This window comes from Nyctibius grandis, chromosome 19, assembly GCF_013368605.1.
Source record: "Nyctibius grandis isolate bNycGra1 chromosome 19, bNycGra1.pri, whole genome shotgun sequence".
In the NCBI taxonomy this organism is placed as follows: domain Eukaryota; kingdom Metazoa; phylum Chordata; class Aves; order Nyctibiiformes; family Nyctibiidae; genus Nyctibius; species Nyctibius grandis.
In genome coordinates this window covers 7,410,001-7,425,757 of record NC_090676.1, presented here as the reverse complement: position 1 = coordinate 7,425,757, position 15,757 = coordinate 7,410,001, and the positions used below count along the sequence as shown (strand labels likewise).

Here is a 15,757-nt window from a genome sequence, read left to right as displayed (position 1 = left end):
TTTGTTAGTGTTGGGTTTGCTCAGCGGATCGATGTTTGCTGGCATCGCCTCGCCCTGCCTGTGTCTGCGCGCGTGTGTGTGTGTGTGCGTGTGTGTGTGTGCGCGCGTGTGTGTGCTGTGCGAGTGTGTGTGTGTGCGTGTGCGAAGCGCCGCTTCCCCTCCGCCCCGCGCCTCCCTGTCCGCTCCCACATCACTCACTGCCTGGCATCTGACAGCACGGAACCTGCAGCGCTCCGCGCACTCACACGCGCACGCACACACACACCACGCACACCCGGGCACCGCTCCGCCATACAGCTCTGCGAGGAGGAGGAGGAGAGGAGAGGAAAGGGAGGAAGCAGCCAGCCCCACAGTCTTTCCAGAGCTGCCTTTTTAATATATACATATCTATTTTGTTATTTATTTATTACCGTCCTCTGGCACTGTGGGCGCCTTTCATTTGCTCCTGAGCTTGGATGTTTGAATCAAAGCAAAGCAAGTGTTGCAACAGTTAAAAAAAAAAAAAAAAAAAAAAAGCCAACCAAAAAAAAAAAAAAAAGAGCGAGAGAGAAAGAAAGAAACCTAGATCTCTAAAATAAAATAAAAACCAAACAGGTTCCTATCAGTGAAGTGGAAAGGAGGGGGGCAGGGGAGGCTTGAGGGGGGTGTTGGGGAAAGCAGCTGAGAGGCAGAGGCAGAGAAACACGGCTCAGGAGCGTCTCAGGGCTCTCGGATCTGGGGACAGAAGTGAGATTGGAGAAAGTAGAGCGATGCCAAGGAGGAAACAGCAAGCACCCAAACGGGCTGCAGGTAAGGAGAAGCCATCCACTTACACAGCCTCTGTCTCTCCACTCCTTCCAATCCTACCCCCCATCTTTATTATTATTTAGGGTCACCCTTGCTTTTCCGGGCTGGATCTTTATTTATTTATCCCCCCTCCCCCTCCCTTTCCCCTCGGAACTCTGCGGAGCCAGTTTCATTCCTTATTGCCAAGATCTTTGCTCTGACATGGGCTGTCCCCTTCCACCCGCCGCCGCTCCCACCGCGCTCCGGCCCCGCTGCCTCCTGCTCCGCGCTCCCGTCCTGCCCTGCCTAAACTTTCCCCCCAACTTTCTCCCACTCGGCTCCCCTTCTCCCCCGGCCCCTTTGCCTTACCGAACCGAAAGCAGCCTCCCGTTTGCTTCCCGCTTCAGTCTGTGTTTTTTTTTTTTTTCCCCTTCCTGATTTTTCCCCCCCCTCCTGGTGGTTTTTGTTTTTTAAAACGTGTGTTTCGCGAAGTGGGTCGGTGTGTTTAATCTTTTATTTCGCTGTGTTCTTGGTGGCAATGCTGGCCGGGTGTGTGTGTGTGTGTGTGTGTGTGCCTTGTGTATGCCTGAAATAGTACAGGGACTGTCTCTGCTGATGAACCCGGTGGGGAAGTTCAGCCTTTGATCATCAGTGGTGAAAATTGCAACAGGAAATAAAATGAAACGTTCTGACTGTTAGAAGACAATTCGCATTTTCAAATCAAATCCTCCTTTTGTCTCGTAGTGGAGTTTATGTATTTGCACATGCCAAGTGGTTTTGCAATTTTTTTTTTTTAAAGAAGAAAATAGTTTGCAACTTTGAAAGTGTTTTGTTTTGTCCTTTGTAGGGTGTTCTTTTTCTTTTGGGGGCCAAGAAAAAGAAACTGATGAGTGGGCCTGTATAGTAAATCTTTTCAAAGAGTTTTCTTTCAGGCTGCTTAATTGCTTTTTATTTTTTTTTAATAGTGTGGTGGGGTTTTGTTTCTGGGAAGCGCAATATGGAAGTTCATTTTTCTTCTGCCAGACCCACCCACTGAAAAATCAGCTTTCCAGTTGATTGCCAGCTTTGATTTGACATTTGATTGATCACCTGTCATCTTGCTGCCTTTGATCTATTCATTCTTGATATATATCAATAAATCACTCACCATGGTAACCCAAGTGCCAATGACGTAAGGCTTGCCCTCTAGATTCTCTTAGCCAGACATGCACAATTATTATCTTGTTTGGCTTTTAATGTAGGCGGGTTTTTTCCCTTCTTTTTTTCTTCGTGTCCTTCATCAGATTAGTTCTCTAAAGAAAACTAGTATTTTATGGTTTTAGTTTAAAAATGGTTTACTAATTTTTCCTCCCCCTTCTGAATATTTTCTAGGTGTAGCATATTATACATGGGACAAAATGTATGGGCAAGTTTAGTGGCATACTTGAATAAACTTTGAAAAGTAGTGCTTGGGATTCATTCAAAGGTAAATGTTATTTTAGGGAAACTGGGATGGGCATAACTTTTATAAACTTATATATTTTGCCGTATTCATATAGGTGTAGGACAATGGTATGCAGGCAGAGTCTTTTGGGACGCCACCAATGAATGTACCTATGCAGGTTGCTAGTATGATTCCTGGCAAGTAAAGATCCCCTTTAACCATAAATAATAGTTAAGCTAGAAACGCAAATATATATATGTATTCAGAAGAACTCTCTGATGAGTTGCTGTTATTGTTTTTTTCACAAAGAGGTTATATCTGAATAAGGCATTAACGTTTTCAACTTGCAGGATAAATAGCTATTTTTTCATGGATGCTGATCATCACAGTGACAGGGCTAGAATTGCTCCTTTTCTCTCTCTGTCAAGAGCATGAAGCTTCATTTATTTTTTTTTCGAAGTAGAATTTTCACTTGGAATGTGTGTAGTAGCTTTTTGTAGAAGGGGCACCCTGTTCTTTTTTAGAAATACAGGCTACAGAGTAAGTAAATTTTTGCGAGCAAAGCCCATGCTGTTGTTTCCCGGGATTTCCCTGCTGAGAATACAGTAAGATATGTTTTTATCCAGAACGCTACAGTATTTTTGCGAATCTTAATGATGAGGTAGAAATCTGAATGACCACAATAACACCTCTCCTTTCTTATTATAAAATGTGCATTGCTCTTTAGTGGTGCATTTCTTTTTGATTATATTTGTTGTCAGATCGATGTTGTTTCAGGTGAGCAAAATACTGCAAATGCAGTCCACTTTCATCCAGCATAACTGAGTTGAAGTAGCTTTATACATTTGCAATAGTTCTCCTGCTCTGAAGTTGTATTGGTGTGTTTGTGGGAGGTAGGGGGGGTTTCAAAGAGCAGACGTGCCTGTTGTATATAGTTCTTAAAACTGACTTTCATTTTCAGGGATAGTACTGAGGTTCTGTTTTGTATGGTGAAAAATACCTCAGAGTGACAGTAGACAGACTGTGCAATAAGAAATGAATCGCTCATCAAGGCTGATAGCAAAGCTCCTTATTCCTTTTATTTAAAGGAGTTAATACATTATATATTACTTAATTTTCCCTTTTATTTATTTTCAGTTGTACGAGTTCAAAGGTATCAGTTGCACTGCATTTTGTCTTGATGGCAGCAGAGATACTGAAGAGAAGTTTGCAACTTTTAGCTTCTTTAGATAGTTCACCTCCAACAGAAGAAAAATCGTAAGCCTTATGATTCTGGACATGCCTGCTTGTGTCATTGCTTAAAATTAAATACTATGCACAACTGTAAATAATTATTACTATGCACTGACTTTGAAAGCAGGTTTCTAGTTTGATTAATGAATAATGTAAAGGTTAGAGAGAATCATTGAGTGAATCAGAAGCGAAGTCCTGCTGCTAGATGCAAATCTATCTAGAGAAATATACATGGCAATTTTGTCCTTTTCTATTATTAATTTTAAGCCTTGTATTCCTAAGAAATGTATCATAGACCATTGTAATGAAACAAGGTAGTGTAATTGGATAAATGGGGCAATATTTATGTTTGATGATGGGGATTTTTGATCTCAAATTACACTTTTAAGGACACTTTATTTCACATCAACCCCGAAACTATGTCAAATAGGGCTGAATCTTTTCTGAATCCTCATTCCTTTTTGAGATCATCACTTCCATTTCGATAATTCTTGAAGCAGATAGTTACAGCTCTTTATATACAGTGTATGCTTTAGTATCATACTTCTGTTTACAATAAACAACCCATTTGGGTTGTAGCTTTCACCCAAATGAATCACAAAGGTCTTTACAAACGGTGGGCCTTATTCTTCTTTTGCTCAGGTGCAAATCAAAAATAGCTTTACTAGAAGCATCAGTGCAGTTGCAATGAGTACTGTCTGCTCCTGCGAGTAAGAAGAGACTCAGGCCCAGAAAGTACTTCATCCTTCAGTGAAACGCAGCCACCTCTGGGGTAGAAGTCTTGTAACGATTCCGTAACAAATGGTAATATATTAACAGAAGGGTGGAAAAAGGGTGGGAGCAAAGCAGAATTGCTATTCAGATTTTATTCCTAGGGGTATGAAATAGCTTTCAAACACAATTTCACTGGATTAAACTCTCCTTTCCCCTGCAGCTTGTTTAAATGTGCATATTTTATTTTGTGATCATGAATTGCTAGTTTGCTTTTTTAAAGCCTGCAAAGAGGAATCTGGACTTAACGCCTTCTCCTGCTGCAATTTTGTATTTCTTTTTTTTCTTTCTTTCCCGGCTCCAATAGGCTATCTAAGAACCAAAGCTCTGGAAAAGTACAGCAGAAACAGATATGAGTCACATTTATTTTGTTTATTGGAGCTGTAGAATAACACAGTTTTGTTTTTGGAAGAGTCCTCATAGAGCAGCAGACAGAAGACGGTTAGCAGTCAGTACTTTAAAGCTGCAGTTTACACCTTAGTAGTAAAAGGTTATTTAAAACAGAAACATATTTAGAAAGTGAAATTCTGCTTCTTCGGAGAGCAGAGTAAATGACCAGCGAGGTCCGATACGTATATTTCTGTGATGAAAGGAAGCAATATATAAGTGTATTAATGACCAAGTGTATGTGGCTTTTCGAGTGTTGTTTGTATCCTTTATTACAGGGGCAACAGAAGCAGGTTCCAAGCAAGCAGTGCTGAATGAAACTGTAGAAATGGCAGCACTGCTTTGTTTAAACATCCTCCAGAAAAGCAAGTGCACATCAAAACCACCTAAATAGCTCATGCCTCAGAACCTTTCAGCTACTGTGCACATCATGATGCTGACAGATGACAAAAAGCCAAGGTGTTCACAAACAAGAGGAGCCTTTAAAACCTGGTTAATTAAGTATATTCCAAAATAGGTACTTTTGCAACTAAAGAGGCACCAAAATTAGTTGCCATCTGCGTTAAATTTTGGAATCGACTACTAAGCCCGAAGCTGCTACGTAGTTTTTTCCCATGTCAAAACTCAGGCCTGAATAGGACAATTTGAAATCACGTTTGTTTTAGTTACCGTTTCCTTATTTCAATTGTACTCTCACATATCAAAGCACAGTATAGTATCACTATATAAAGAGTGGGACTCACCAAGAGCTCAGCCCCTCTGACTGAGATATAAAAGATGTTTCCATCAGTAAATGACACAATTTTATAGCACTTTAAAAAACATGCTCATTGTCAGAAATTCTTTTGCATAAACGCTCTCCCTCTTCTGTGCTCTCTAATTGAAAAGCCCATTTTCTTCAAAACGGCAGGATTTTGGTATTTCCTCCCAGCGCTTTCTCCTCCTGATTTTTGCTCTCATTAGTAGCACCCACCTCAAGTAACTGTTTCCTCTAGAAGATGTCCCTGGAGTTCCTCTGTAGCACAGGGCTAGGGTGAGCCTTTCTCCCGTCATTTTACTTCCCATCCCGATGAGGACATCACTCCCAGAGAGCAACTCCAGACTCGTGGAAAAAAAAAAATCTGTCAGTTGCTGTGGCTGCAATTCCCAACTTAGCAGCAGCAGAGGGAATGGAACTGTACTCTATCAATTACAGTTGGAACCAGAGGCTAAACACTTATTGTGTTAAGCTATTGTGCAGATCTTAAGAGCTCAAATGTAAAAAAAATATCATGTCAGCTAGTGGAGGGGAGAGTAAGGCCTGGTTCTTCTACTGGATGATGTATTATTAGCAAATGCAAAGTAAAATGATGCAAATTCTATTTAATACCTCTCGGGTTGATACATGTATGTACCATATTATGCCTTAAAAAAGGGGGGATCCTACTGACTTCACTGCTAAAATGAGTCTCTGTTTTTCCCTCTTCTCTGCAAAATGAAAATATTTGTGAAGTTTTACCTCTAAAGCGTGCTCATGCAAGCAGAGAGACATTTTCATCTGTCTCCGAATCTGATACAGGAGTCAATTGGAAACACATTATGCTCTCAGCTGAAGACTTACATTTCATTCGTGCAAGAGCAGTGATTTTTCATTACCTATTTAATTACAATAATTTACATGAGAGTGGGTCCAGTTCTGCAGCTCTTACTCAGCACTTTGCTTCAATGGGTAACTGGGCTGTGTAAAGACTATCTAAGACTGGGCTGTGAAGTTACAAAATTAAATATACATGTTTCTTTACTAATGTTTTGCCTCTGAAGAGGGGCTAGATTCTTAAATCTAGGGAGAGTTCTGCTTGTAACTTGTGTTACTAATAGTTATATGCTATTCTTTTCTGAAGTCTGTATGACTGAGATATTTTGCTTGCTTGGCTAACTTCACTTCTCAAGCACGTTTCCGTTCTCTGTGTTAATTATCGAACACTGTTTCTCGATACCAGTAGGTGATGCGGTCTTTTAAAGAATCCTTTTTTAATGTGCAGTGTTACATTGTCCACACGAGCAGCATCTCTCAAGTAAATACATGAAGACAGTTTTGCAAATCGGAAGCCTGAAAGTTCTGTGTACTTTTAGGGACTAAAATCAGTTCTTTCTCATTAAGGTGACCTCTCACTTGAGGCTGTTGGATCTTGGCACCGAGTCATTTTTACCATGTTATAATAACGGCTTCTGCAATTCAGAAGTACCTTGACAGCAAACGGTGTATTTTTTAAGGTTCCAAGGAGAAACGCTTCATAGAAGCACACTGTTTCCCATTAGATTTACGCATCCCTCTTTAACTGTTGCTGGCTTTTCATCCGTTACCTTGTGAGGTTTTTCAGGCAAAAAGAAGTGGAAAAACTGGTCTTATGATCTAAGTGTTGCATTTAGAAAAATGAAGACAATCTTTGTTTCTGTAAAAGAAATGTTTTCCCCCTTTGCCCTAGGAAAAAGAAAGTCACAACAATAGCTTCAAAATGACAACATTAGATTGTGAAAAATACATCGTTTATAACATGCAGCACCCGATGATCCCAGGTGTTGGTAAAATTCCACAGTGAAATAGAACAAACAGTCCTAAATGTATTGAAAATAGATCCTCTTCAGGTATGCAGACATACCTACCTGCAAAAAGGAGAGACAAGTGCCTGCCTGGGAGAGAGATGCACAGTTCTTACTGATACAAGCTGGAAAGCTCAGTTGTTTAGAGCAGTTTTTGATTATTCCGCCAATATTTGCCCAAATGTTAAAATTCCTGTGATGTTAGGAGTTGTGTCCACTGAAAGTCCTTTGTTAGTGTTTGTTTTCTTTAAACCCCCAGCTCTTGGAGTCTGGTGATTATGCAAGTGCCCAATATGCATTTTAAAAGGGAAATTTATTTTCAACTCCTTGCTATGGAGAACTAAGGAGCTTAAAAACATGCAGCCTAAGAGTTCTGATGGCAGAAGAAAAATGCCATGATTCTCAAAGTGACTGTTTTTAACATCTCGTAATTTTCAGCTAGTCTCATGATTTTTGAGGGAGTACTTCGTGATTTTTGAATAAACAAGGTTGGCAGTATTGCTTTTGACTTATTGCGATGATGAACTGGTGTATGTGTCTGCGTATATAATTATATATGTACACACACATAGTGCCAGTAAACAAAATACACAACATAATGATGGAGTGGAGCTACGTGAATAGTAGCTCTGAATTTGTATTGCTATAAACAAAGCAGTTTTGAGAGATCAGACCATCGGTTCTTTAGGAGTGGCTTTCAATTGAAGTTTCATGGAGATTGTTTTTAGTGGCAATTAAATCTAGACAGTTAATAGCCAGAAACTGTTCTTTAAAGCCTAAATACTTGCGAGACCTACCAGGAATGCACAGCCTGCCTTTTTTTCAGATCTAATCAGTCTCAACTTTATTGAAAAAAATTTACAACTAACAACATTAATGCTGTATTTTTATTGTATTAATGCAAATGAGATGCTGACTTCTTTCTTTCATCTCCATGGCTTGTATCTATTATAGCTGTATCTTATTGCTTTCTGTGTCTTTTCTCCCTGCGTTCTGTAAACTGCTATTGTCTAATGATACTGAGGCTCATTAAAGTTACTCACAGTGCTAAAGAGACTATGGGAAGCATCCTTAGCTCTAGATGGCTATAGAAAAGCAAAACTAGTGAGTATATGGGGAAAAGTAATCCAGATCAACCCTTCCCTTCCCATTTTGGGAAACTCTTAAAATTGATGGGTCAAACAGAAAGAAAATTCTTGCAGGAAGGACTGTGTACCGGAAAGAACAGGTGATTTTTAATACACATCCCTACCTGACAAAGATGAAAAGCAATAAAGTTTTAAGGAGCTTTCTGTCTCTTCCTGCACCTCTCTCAAAAGACTCATTTAATTGAAAAGCCTGTTGTGCTTGTTTTTACGTATGTAAAAGAGAAAAGGGGCAATTTTGCACAAGGCCTAATATTCCAGCACAATATAATTGCAGCTCTTTCTGGTTGCTTTTTAAGTCTCTCTGTTCATATAAAATTAAGACCCACTTATCTTAAATTGTAGTAAATCTCATTCGATATTCTTTCATAACTTAAAAAATGCTGTTAAATATTCCCAAAGCAACTTTGCTAAAGTGATATTTGGTCTGTTTATGTGGAATCAGTGCAGAATTTCTATTGAAAAAGGAGCAGCACACAGTTCTTGTTTTTAATGAAAATAATTAAATTCTCTGGAATACCTCAATAGCAAAGATTTTTTCTAGGGAAACTCTGCTTAGAGGAGATCGGAATGAAAATCTGCACATTGGTGCAGTTTGGTACGTGCAGACAGCAAACCTATTTCTCTCACTCACCCTCCACTTGAACAGGATTAGGGTTTTTTTGGTAGATTTTACTCTAAATTTTCCATATACAAATAATTTTGTGTGAATTACACTGGGAATCACCACCACAATTCATAAGGCCTGCAATTTTCTTTGTACATATGGAAGAACTCATTACTTCCCGCAGCGTGAGTGGACTTCACAGAAAAGAGCTGGATCTTTTTGTGACGTACTGTTTTGTATCGAAGAAACATAACCTTATGCTAGCTGGTATATTGGTCTACCAAATTTATTTTTTTAATGTGTCTTTCAGCCATGTCATAACATTTATAAGCACAGTACAAGTAACATTAAATTAACATGTGAAAGGTGAGAGAAGCTAAGTAGTTATATTGATCATCTGCAGCATTAAATGCTAAAAAAATTAAAAGCTTTCTAGTGCTTTTGATTAGCTGCATGGTTCCTGCTCGTATATGTGTGCTTTGTTAGGAAGTGGAGTAATATTTCTTCACACTTAGCACCTTTCTTCCAAGGTTTTCTCACTGATGCTATGTACTCCTCAGAATAACCCCCGTGAAGTAGAATATTTTTTCCCAATTTTACAGAAAGCCAAATTGAAGCCAGGAGGTATTAGTTGATTTGCTCAAGGTTAACCAGCATTTGCTCCTAATTCCCTGCTCTAGGTACTAGCTCACATTTCTGTCATCAGCGTGCTTCCAGGGGAGAAAGGCGGGCTGGAGGCTGAAGGCATCCACATGCCTGCTGCTGGGGTGAGAAGAGGGAGCATCCCAGCTGGGGCACCGGGGAATCAGCCGTGGAGGGGAGCTGGAAAGGCAGCTTCATCCCTTCTGTGCAACTCGCCCGGGGCGGAGGAGGTGGCACTTTGCTCATGTCCAGGAGCTCCCAAAAGTGGGAAGATTCACAGTCAAAGAAAGCGGAGCTCTGTTAACTCTGTTAACAAGCCAAGGGAGCTTTACTAGGCAATAATTTTAAGCAGAATAATTAAGTTCTTTAACTTCTCTAAATTATTCTCAGATGCATTTTTGGGCAGTGATAATTTTCAGAACCAGAGAATTTGGTTACAGTTACTTTTCCCCCCATATACTGTTCTACATATCTCTCTCAGACCTGGGATCTAGCTTTGTATTTCTGACAGTATATAATGCATTGCCCTGAGAAATATGAAAAACCTGGTCTAGTTGTAACTAAACAGGACAAACATTTCCCTTCACCCAGATTGCCAGAGGTTGTTGGAAATAAAGTTTGAGGCTCTGATTTTTGTAAGTCAGCTTCTCATGTTAAGAGACTAAATCCTTACGTGGGCATCTAACGAGAGACATGAATTTTCAAAAGCTTTTAGCACCAAGCAGTTCCCATGGACCTTCCTCAGTTCCCTCTCTGGTGTAAACAGGAATTGTTAAGCCTCGATCAAGGGCAGCATTGTTTTTCTAAAGTGGAGATGTATGTATTGCCTATAGAAGAAATATGATGCAAGTAATAGCCTATGGATTCATTAAGGATTGTTTATGTTTATTTTCACACCATATTACCTTTCAGGAATGGTCGTTTCAGCCATTATATTGACAGGAACTCAGCATAAATCTTAGGTAATATAGGGCTAATCTGCCATACCTGGGAGACCACCTGCTACCCTTTCAAACAGCGGCCACATCGTTCAGTGCTGAATCACCAGGTAGGGCTTTCTTCTCTGGAGCTGGAGACTTGGGAAGGTCTCCCATGGCTCCTTTTCATGTGGAAATTAATGCTTGCCTCTATTTCTGAATAGTAGGTTATTAGAGTTCGTATGCAAATTCCCAGGATGGGAATTTGTCTCTCTTTGATAATTGATATAATAATATATATTTTTAGTGGTCCAGAGTCCTTAAGCTTAAGCCTTGTATACATAATTTATATTTATTTCTCACTGTTATTAAGTATAATTTAGTTGTTGATGCCTTTCATTGCCTTAGATTGAAGGGAGTGTCTCTATCTCACTGCCCCTCTACAAACAATGCCCTTTTGGGGTTCCTTATCCTGTATCCTTGCCCAGACATTTCCTAGCTTGTCAAATACTGTCATTTTATTCCTTACAGATCATTCACAGTACATCTCCTGTTGCACACACAAATAAGGAACAAATGCAATCAGGATGCATCATCGTTTAGCATAACAAATAAAAGCCGATCTGTGCAGATTTCCCTTAAAGCATCTCTTAATATGTATTGTCAAAATGTCTGAAGATGTCTTTTACTCATAAGCATTTAATTATTTGTGACAATTAAACTAATATTCAGAGCAGGAAAAAAATGAGGGTATTAAATATTTTCTCTCGTCAAAAGCTAACAAAATGTCACCTGACATAGCAAACTCCTTCAATTTTGTATTTTAAACATACCTTATAACTGAAAAAGCACTGGAACAAAATTACGGGGCCTCATTCAACAATTTGAATCCACAAATTGATTTTGTATTAAATTTGAGGAAATTGTGTTTTAAAGACCAGACCAAAATTTGAGGGCACATCATTAAAGTGTATATCAGGAGTAAGCAGCTGAATACTCAATGATTAAAAAGGAGCTCCTATCAATTTTTAAGTCTGCACTGAAATTTAAGGCCAAGGGCCCCTCTGACTGAATCAGGGACTCAGAGCTGGGTTTTGTAGACACGGCCAGTTATTGTGTTACTTGTGCATGAGAAAAAACAGCTGAAATAACACAGACCTAGTCATCAACCTTTTCTGTGTTCAGAATTGTGGATTTTTTTTTGTTGTTTTTCCCTGATGATCCCTCTAGCCGGATGGATTGTTTGAAACGGAGAGGCAACATGCTGTGGATGGGCAGAATAAGTAGCCAACATTGCTGCCCAGGGCTCAGCACCTTCACCTGCCTGGCAGCCCTTTAATGTGGTAAAAGTTCAGCTATGTGATGATGAAAAGGGGAGAAAAAGAAGGGAAGATCTTGAAAAGATCAGAAAACCAAGGGGGGCCTTGAAAGCACTGTTGTATGAATACTGGAGTACTGCACAGCCCTGGGCACGGCAACATCTATATTATGGGCGCATCATTTCCTATAGTCCAGATTGTTTGGGGTTTTCTGTTGAGAGGCTTGATTTGTACTGGTTCTAATGTTTCCAGCTCTGAGCTGCTCAGAACAACCATTTCCATTATCAGAATCTGTGTTTCCTTTCTTAAAATGTTCTTCCTGAAATTTAGGGTAGGATGTTATTTGGCAAAAAATTAAAAGACATACATCAGGGTTTATTTCAAAGCTGTGGGACCACTGTGCTTTCTGGCAGTGACGTGAACATTTTTCAGATGTATCTTCTGCTTTCCCTGAGAAAATCCATCCAAATTTGTCTGACTTATGAAGTCTAAAAGTTGCTGTTGCCAAAGAATTTTTAGAAGGTGACACAGCATTCTCCAACGTGCCATCTCCACCACGCATGCTCTCTTCTCGGTTTCTCTTTTTCAATTACATTTCCTTAAAATACGTTTTAGCTGGGGATAAGTAGGACAATTGCTTTTCCTGCTGCAGGGACAGTGATGGGTCTGAGCAAAGGAGAATGAGGAAATGGTCTGTATTGTGTGTTTAGCTGAAGCCCAGGCCCTGAGATGGGAAGCAGGGAAATTTAGGAAGCAGAACATGGACAAACCGGGGTAAGGACAGGAGCAGAGAGCATAAAATTATCAAAAAGATCTGCAGAAAATGGTGGTAAAAATGTATACTTGACTCCATTGCTGGGTCAATGTACAGCATGATATTCATCATTAGCTCTTGCAGTTAATGTATCTAAGTTTCTGTCTAGATTAAGACCTAGGTGGAAATAAGTGTGGTTCCACATATGCAGTTCCTAGCTTTCTTCAGCTAGCTTTTTCAAAAGCCTGGCTGGGCCCTGGCTTCATCACAGGCAGGGGGTGGATGTGTGCAGGAAATTAATCTGCCTCATCTGGGAAAAAAGGTACTATCTGTAGGGCCACTGCCGGGTGTGTGGTGGGAGCGCAGAGCGTGAGGAGCCTCCAGGCTGCGGCAGGGCCCGGCCTGGCACTCCTGAGGTGGGCGCTCAGCCACTGGCACCTTCTGTGTGGAAAAAGTAGAAAAATTCACGTAAAATTTGCCAGAGCTGTGCCCCACTGTCTGTTAAGTGATGATGGCAATGTCCCATCCCTGAGGCATTCTGTGGGCAGTTCAGGAGCAGTCGGAGGCCGGTGCGAAACACCGTCAAAATGAGGAAAATCCTGGTGCCCTGCTAGGAGTCTGGAGGAGATGCGGGCAGCGAGGCTAGGGGCCACATCTTGACTGGCAAGAATTAAACAGACGTATTGAAGAGTTCAGGCAGCACACTGAGAGGTTTGTGGAAGCCATATAGAATGTATAATAATAAAATATATGGCGGTTGCGAGGTACCAGTGCGGCGAGCTGCCTCATCAGCAGGCCCGGGTGGCGCAGGCCGGGGGGAGCGCAGGGCCGCAGGTAGGCCGGAACAACGCGTGGAAATTACTGGCAGTTAAGAAGCTGTTGTACAAAAGCGAGCAGCTCAGAGAAAATACAAAGAATAATGCCAGGAGTTTCAACCACAGATATCTGTTTAGATAAAAAGGGCCTGTGAGTCTGATATCTCTTCTCATGCCGCAACATGCAAATTGCAAAGGGCTGATCCCTGTGTCGCTGTGTGAGCAACTGCCATTTACTTCAGCAGGTGCTGGGCCCTTGCGAATGACTTTTGTTTTACTTGGGGCAGGGGGTTTTATTTTATTTCATTTGCTGCCCCATGAGAGATTTTTCATAGAAATCGAATCTTTCTATCTGGAAGCCAGTGACAGAACTTGAAGTAGGATCAGCAAGAGTGGAGCAGGTCACTTTCAGGATATTGTACAGTTTTGTGTCACCTCCCAAACATGTACATTAAATAACTCAAATCCTGAGAATGTTAATCTAGAAAACAGTCACCCTTGCATTACTCTTTTGCTGTTTCTGTGAACTTATTAGAGATTTTATAAACTTGTGATTTAGGTTAAACAGAGGTAAATCATTTGGAGAAATATTTGCAGGGGGGGCAGAGGGATGTTACGATGCCGTCAACATCTGGGTTTCCATTTGTTTGGATTAGGGACATTTTACCTTAATCATTCCCAAACATCTCTACTAAAATCCCTTCTTTCATTTTTTATCACCTGTGAGGTATAGCCAGGCAGGTTTTCAGTTTGTGTGTGTGTTAGGGTAAAGTGCTGAAATTTGCTGTTAGAGTGAGTATACAAACAGTCTCATTTTTATATTTGTCCTCTTTCGTTATAATTGTTTGGAAACATTTTGATTCAGTTAAAATGCACTATTTTCAATATACAAAGTATGTACAGGGGAACAAGGGAGTGATTATGAGTTTCTCCAAGGAAATAAGCATCTCTTAGCCATCATCCTACAACTGGGAAAGTTCTAATACATGACATCTATATAATTTAACCTAATAATTTTTTTTACAGTGATGTAATGGGGAGAGTGACCTGGACTTTGTAAAAGTTCCCCTACTTACTACAGATTCCCAAGGGCAATGTAACATTCTAGACAGTGTTTTATATGCCCTGATTAAAATGTAACATATTTTTGCATTTCCTGTGCAGTGACCTGTTAGTCCTCATAGACAGAACACTTAAAAAACAGTTACAAGGAGACATTTCCAAATGTGCCTAATATGCGCGAGTTTTTATAACATTCTTATTTCATTTGAAATTGCAGCTACAGCAGGAACCATTCAGACGGTGCATTGATTTAACTTTTTAATCCACTGTTTTGCTACGTCAAGTAAAATAAATGTTTGTTTTTAGCTCCGTTTTTTTGCATCACTAAAACTCGTAACTACTTGCTTTAAGCTTGGGATTCTAAAGGGAGCTACATTATCTGAGATTTAAAGCTTGCTTTTTGTAGCTGCTTTCTCACAACTCCCCCAAGAAAAAAAAAATACAAAAGTACAACTTTAGCAAAAAGGGCTTTTATATCTCTATCAATTATAGAAACACCAGCTGCAGTAGATTACAAATGTGTTTGGCTGATTGTGATGTTGTGTGGGGAAAACTGTCACAAGGAGCTGGATTCTGTTCTCCCTGACACCACCGGGATGTTGCACAGCTCCTCGGGCTGTAGCCGGCACTTCTGTCAAAGCTGGAGTGGGCAAGAGCAGGATCCGGCTCTGAGATTGCCAAATTGCATACTGCCAAATCTAGCTCTGTACTTGCACATGCGTCCTGGGTCTAGGAAATAATATGGAGCTGTTGAATGTGAACACAAGTGCTAACCATGTGTGTCATTCTGTATGCATGTGTTGTTCTGTGAGCTGAAGCAAAAGCCACACCAATACGTCTGTAACCTGGCCCAGAAACATCTGGGGAAAATCACTGAGTTTTTGTTGTTTTTTATTTATTATATCCAATATATTTGTTTACTTTTACTTTCTTGAAGAACAAAGTAGGGGGGAAAGGCACCACAGAATAAAAATTTTTTGACCAGCCCACAAAGGTAAAGTAGCTGGAAGTCATGAAGAAAAGAAATATGATACCAAGACAGCAATGCAAGATAGATAGGCAATTTAGCATTTTTGGTGGTGTTGAGCTCGGGAAAAATTAGTGTATCGAAGTGTGTGTGGGTCGTATCACTCCACTAATATCCTGGGGTAAAAGGGTAGCAAGGTAAGGGCTTTCAGTTGGTTGCATCTTGGTTACTGTTTCATTTATCTTACTGTGCTTTGGGTCGCTCTGGGAGGACGTGGTTGAGCCCTGGTTTATTTTAACAAAGAGAAACTGACATAGCAAAGTTCTGTGTACGTTTTACAGCAAAAACACAATTTTCTATTTTCATTTAA

The 15,757-nt window shown here is 40.3% G+C and overlaps 1 protein-coding gene across 1 annotated transcript in view; it reads left to right on the top strand.

The window, feature by feature from the left end:
* Positions 1-731: 731 nt before the first annotated feature.
* The window catches only part of TSHZ2 (teashirt zinc finger homeobox 2), a 222,249-nt gene continuing 207,223 nt past the window's right edge, over positions 732-15,757 (top strand). Inside the window, exon 1 of the mRNA XM_068416248.1 lies at positions 732-789. Coding sequence (XP_068272349.1) covers positions 750-789 — 40 coding nt within the window. The 5' untranslated portion in view covers positions 732-749. The remainder of the gene's footprint in view (positions 790-15,757) is intronic.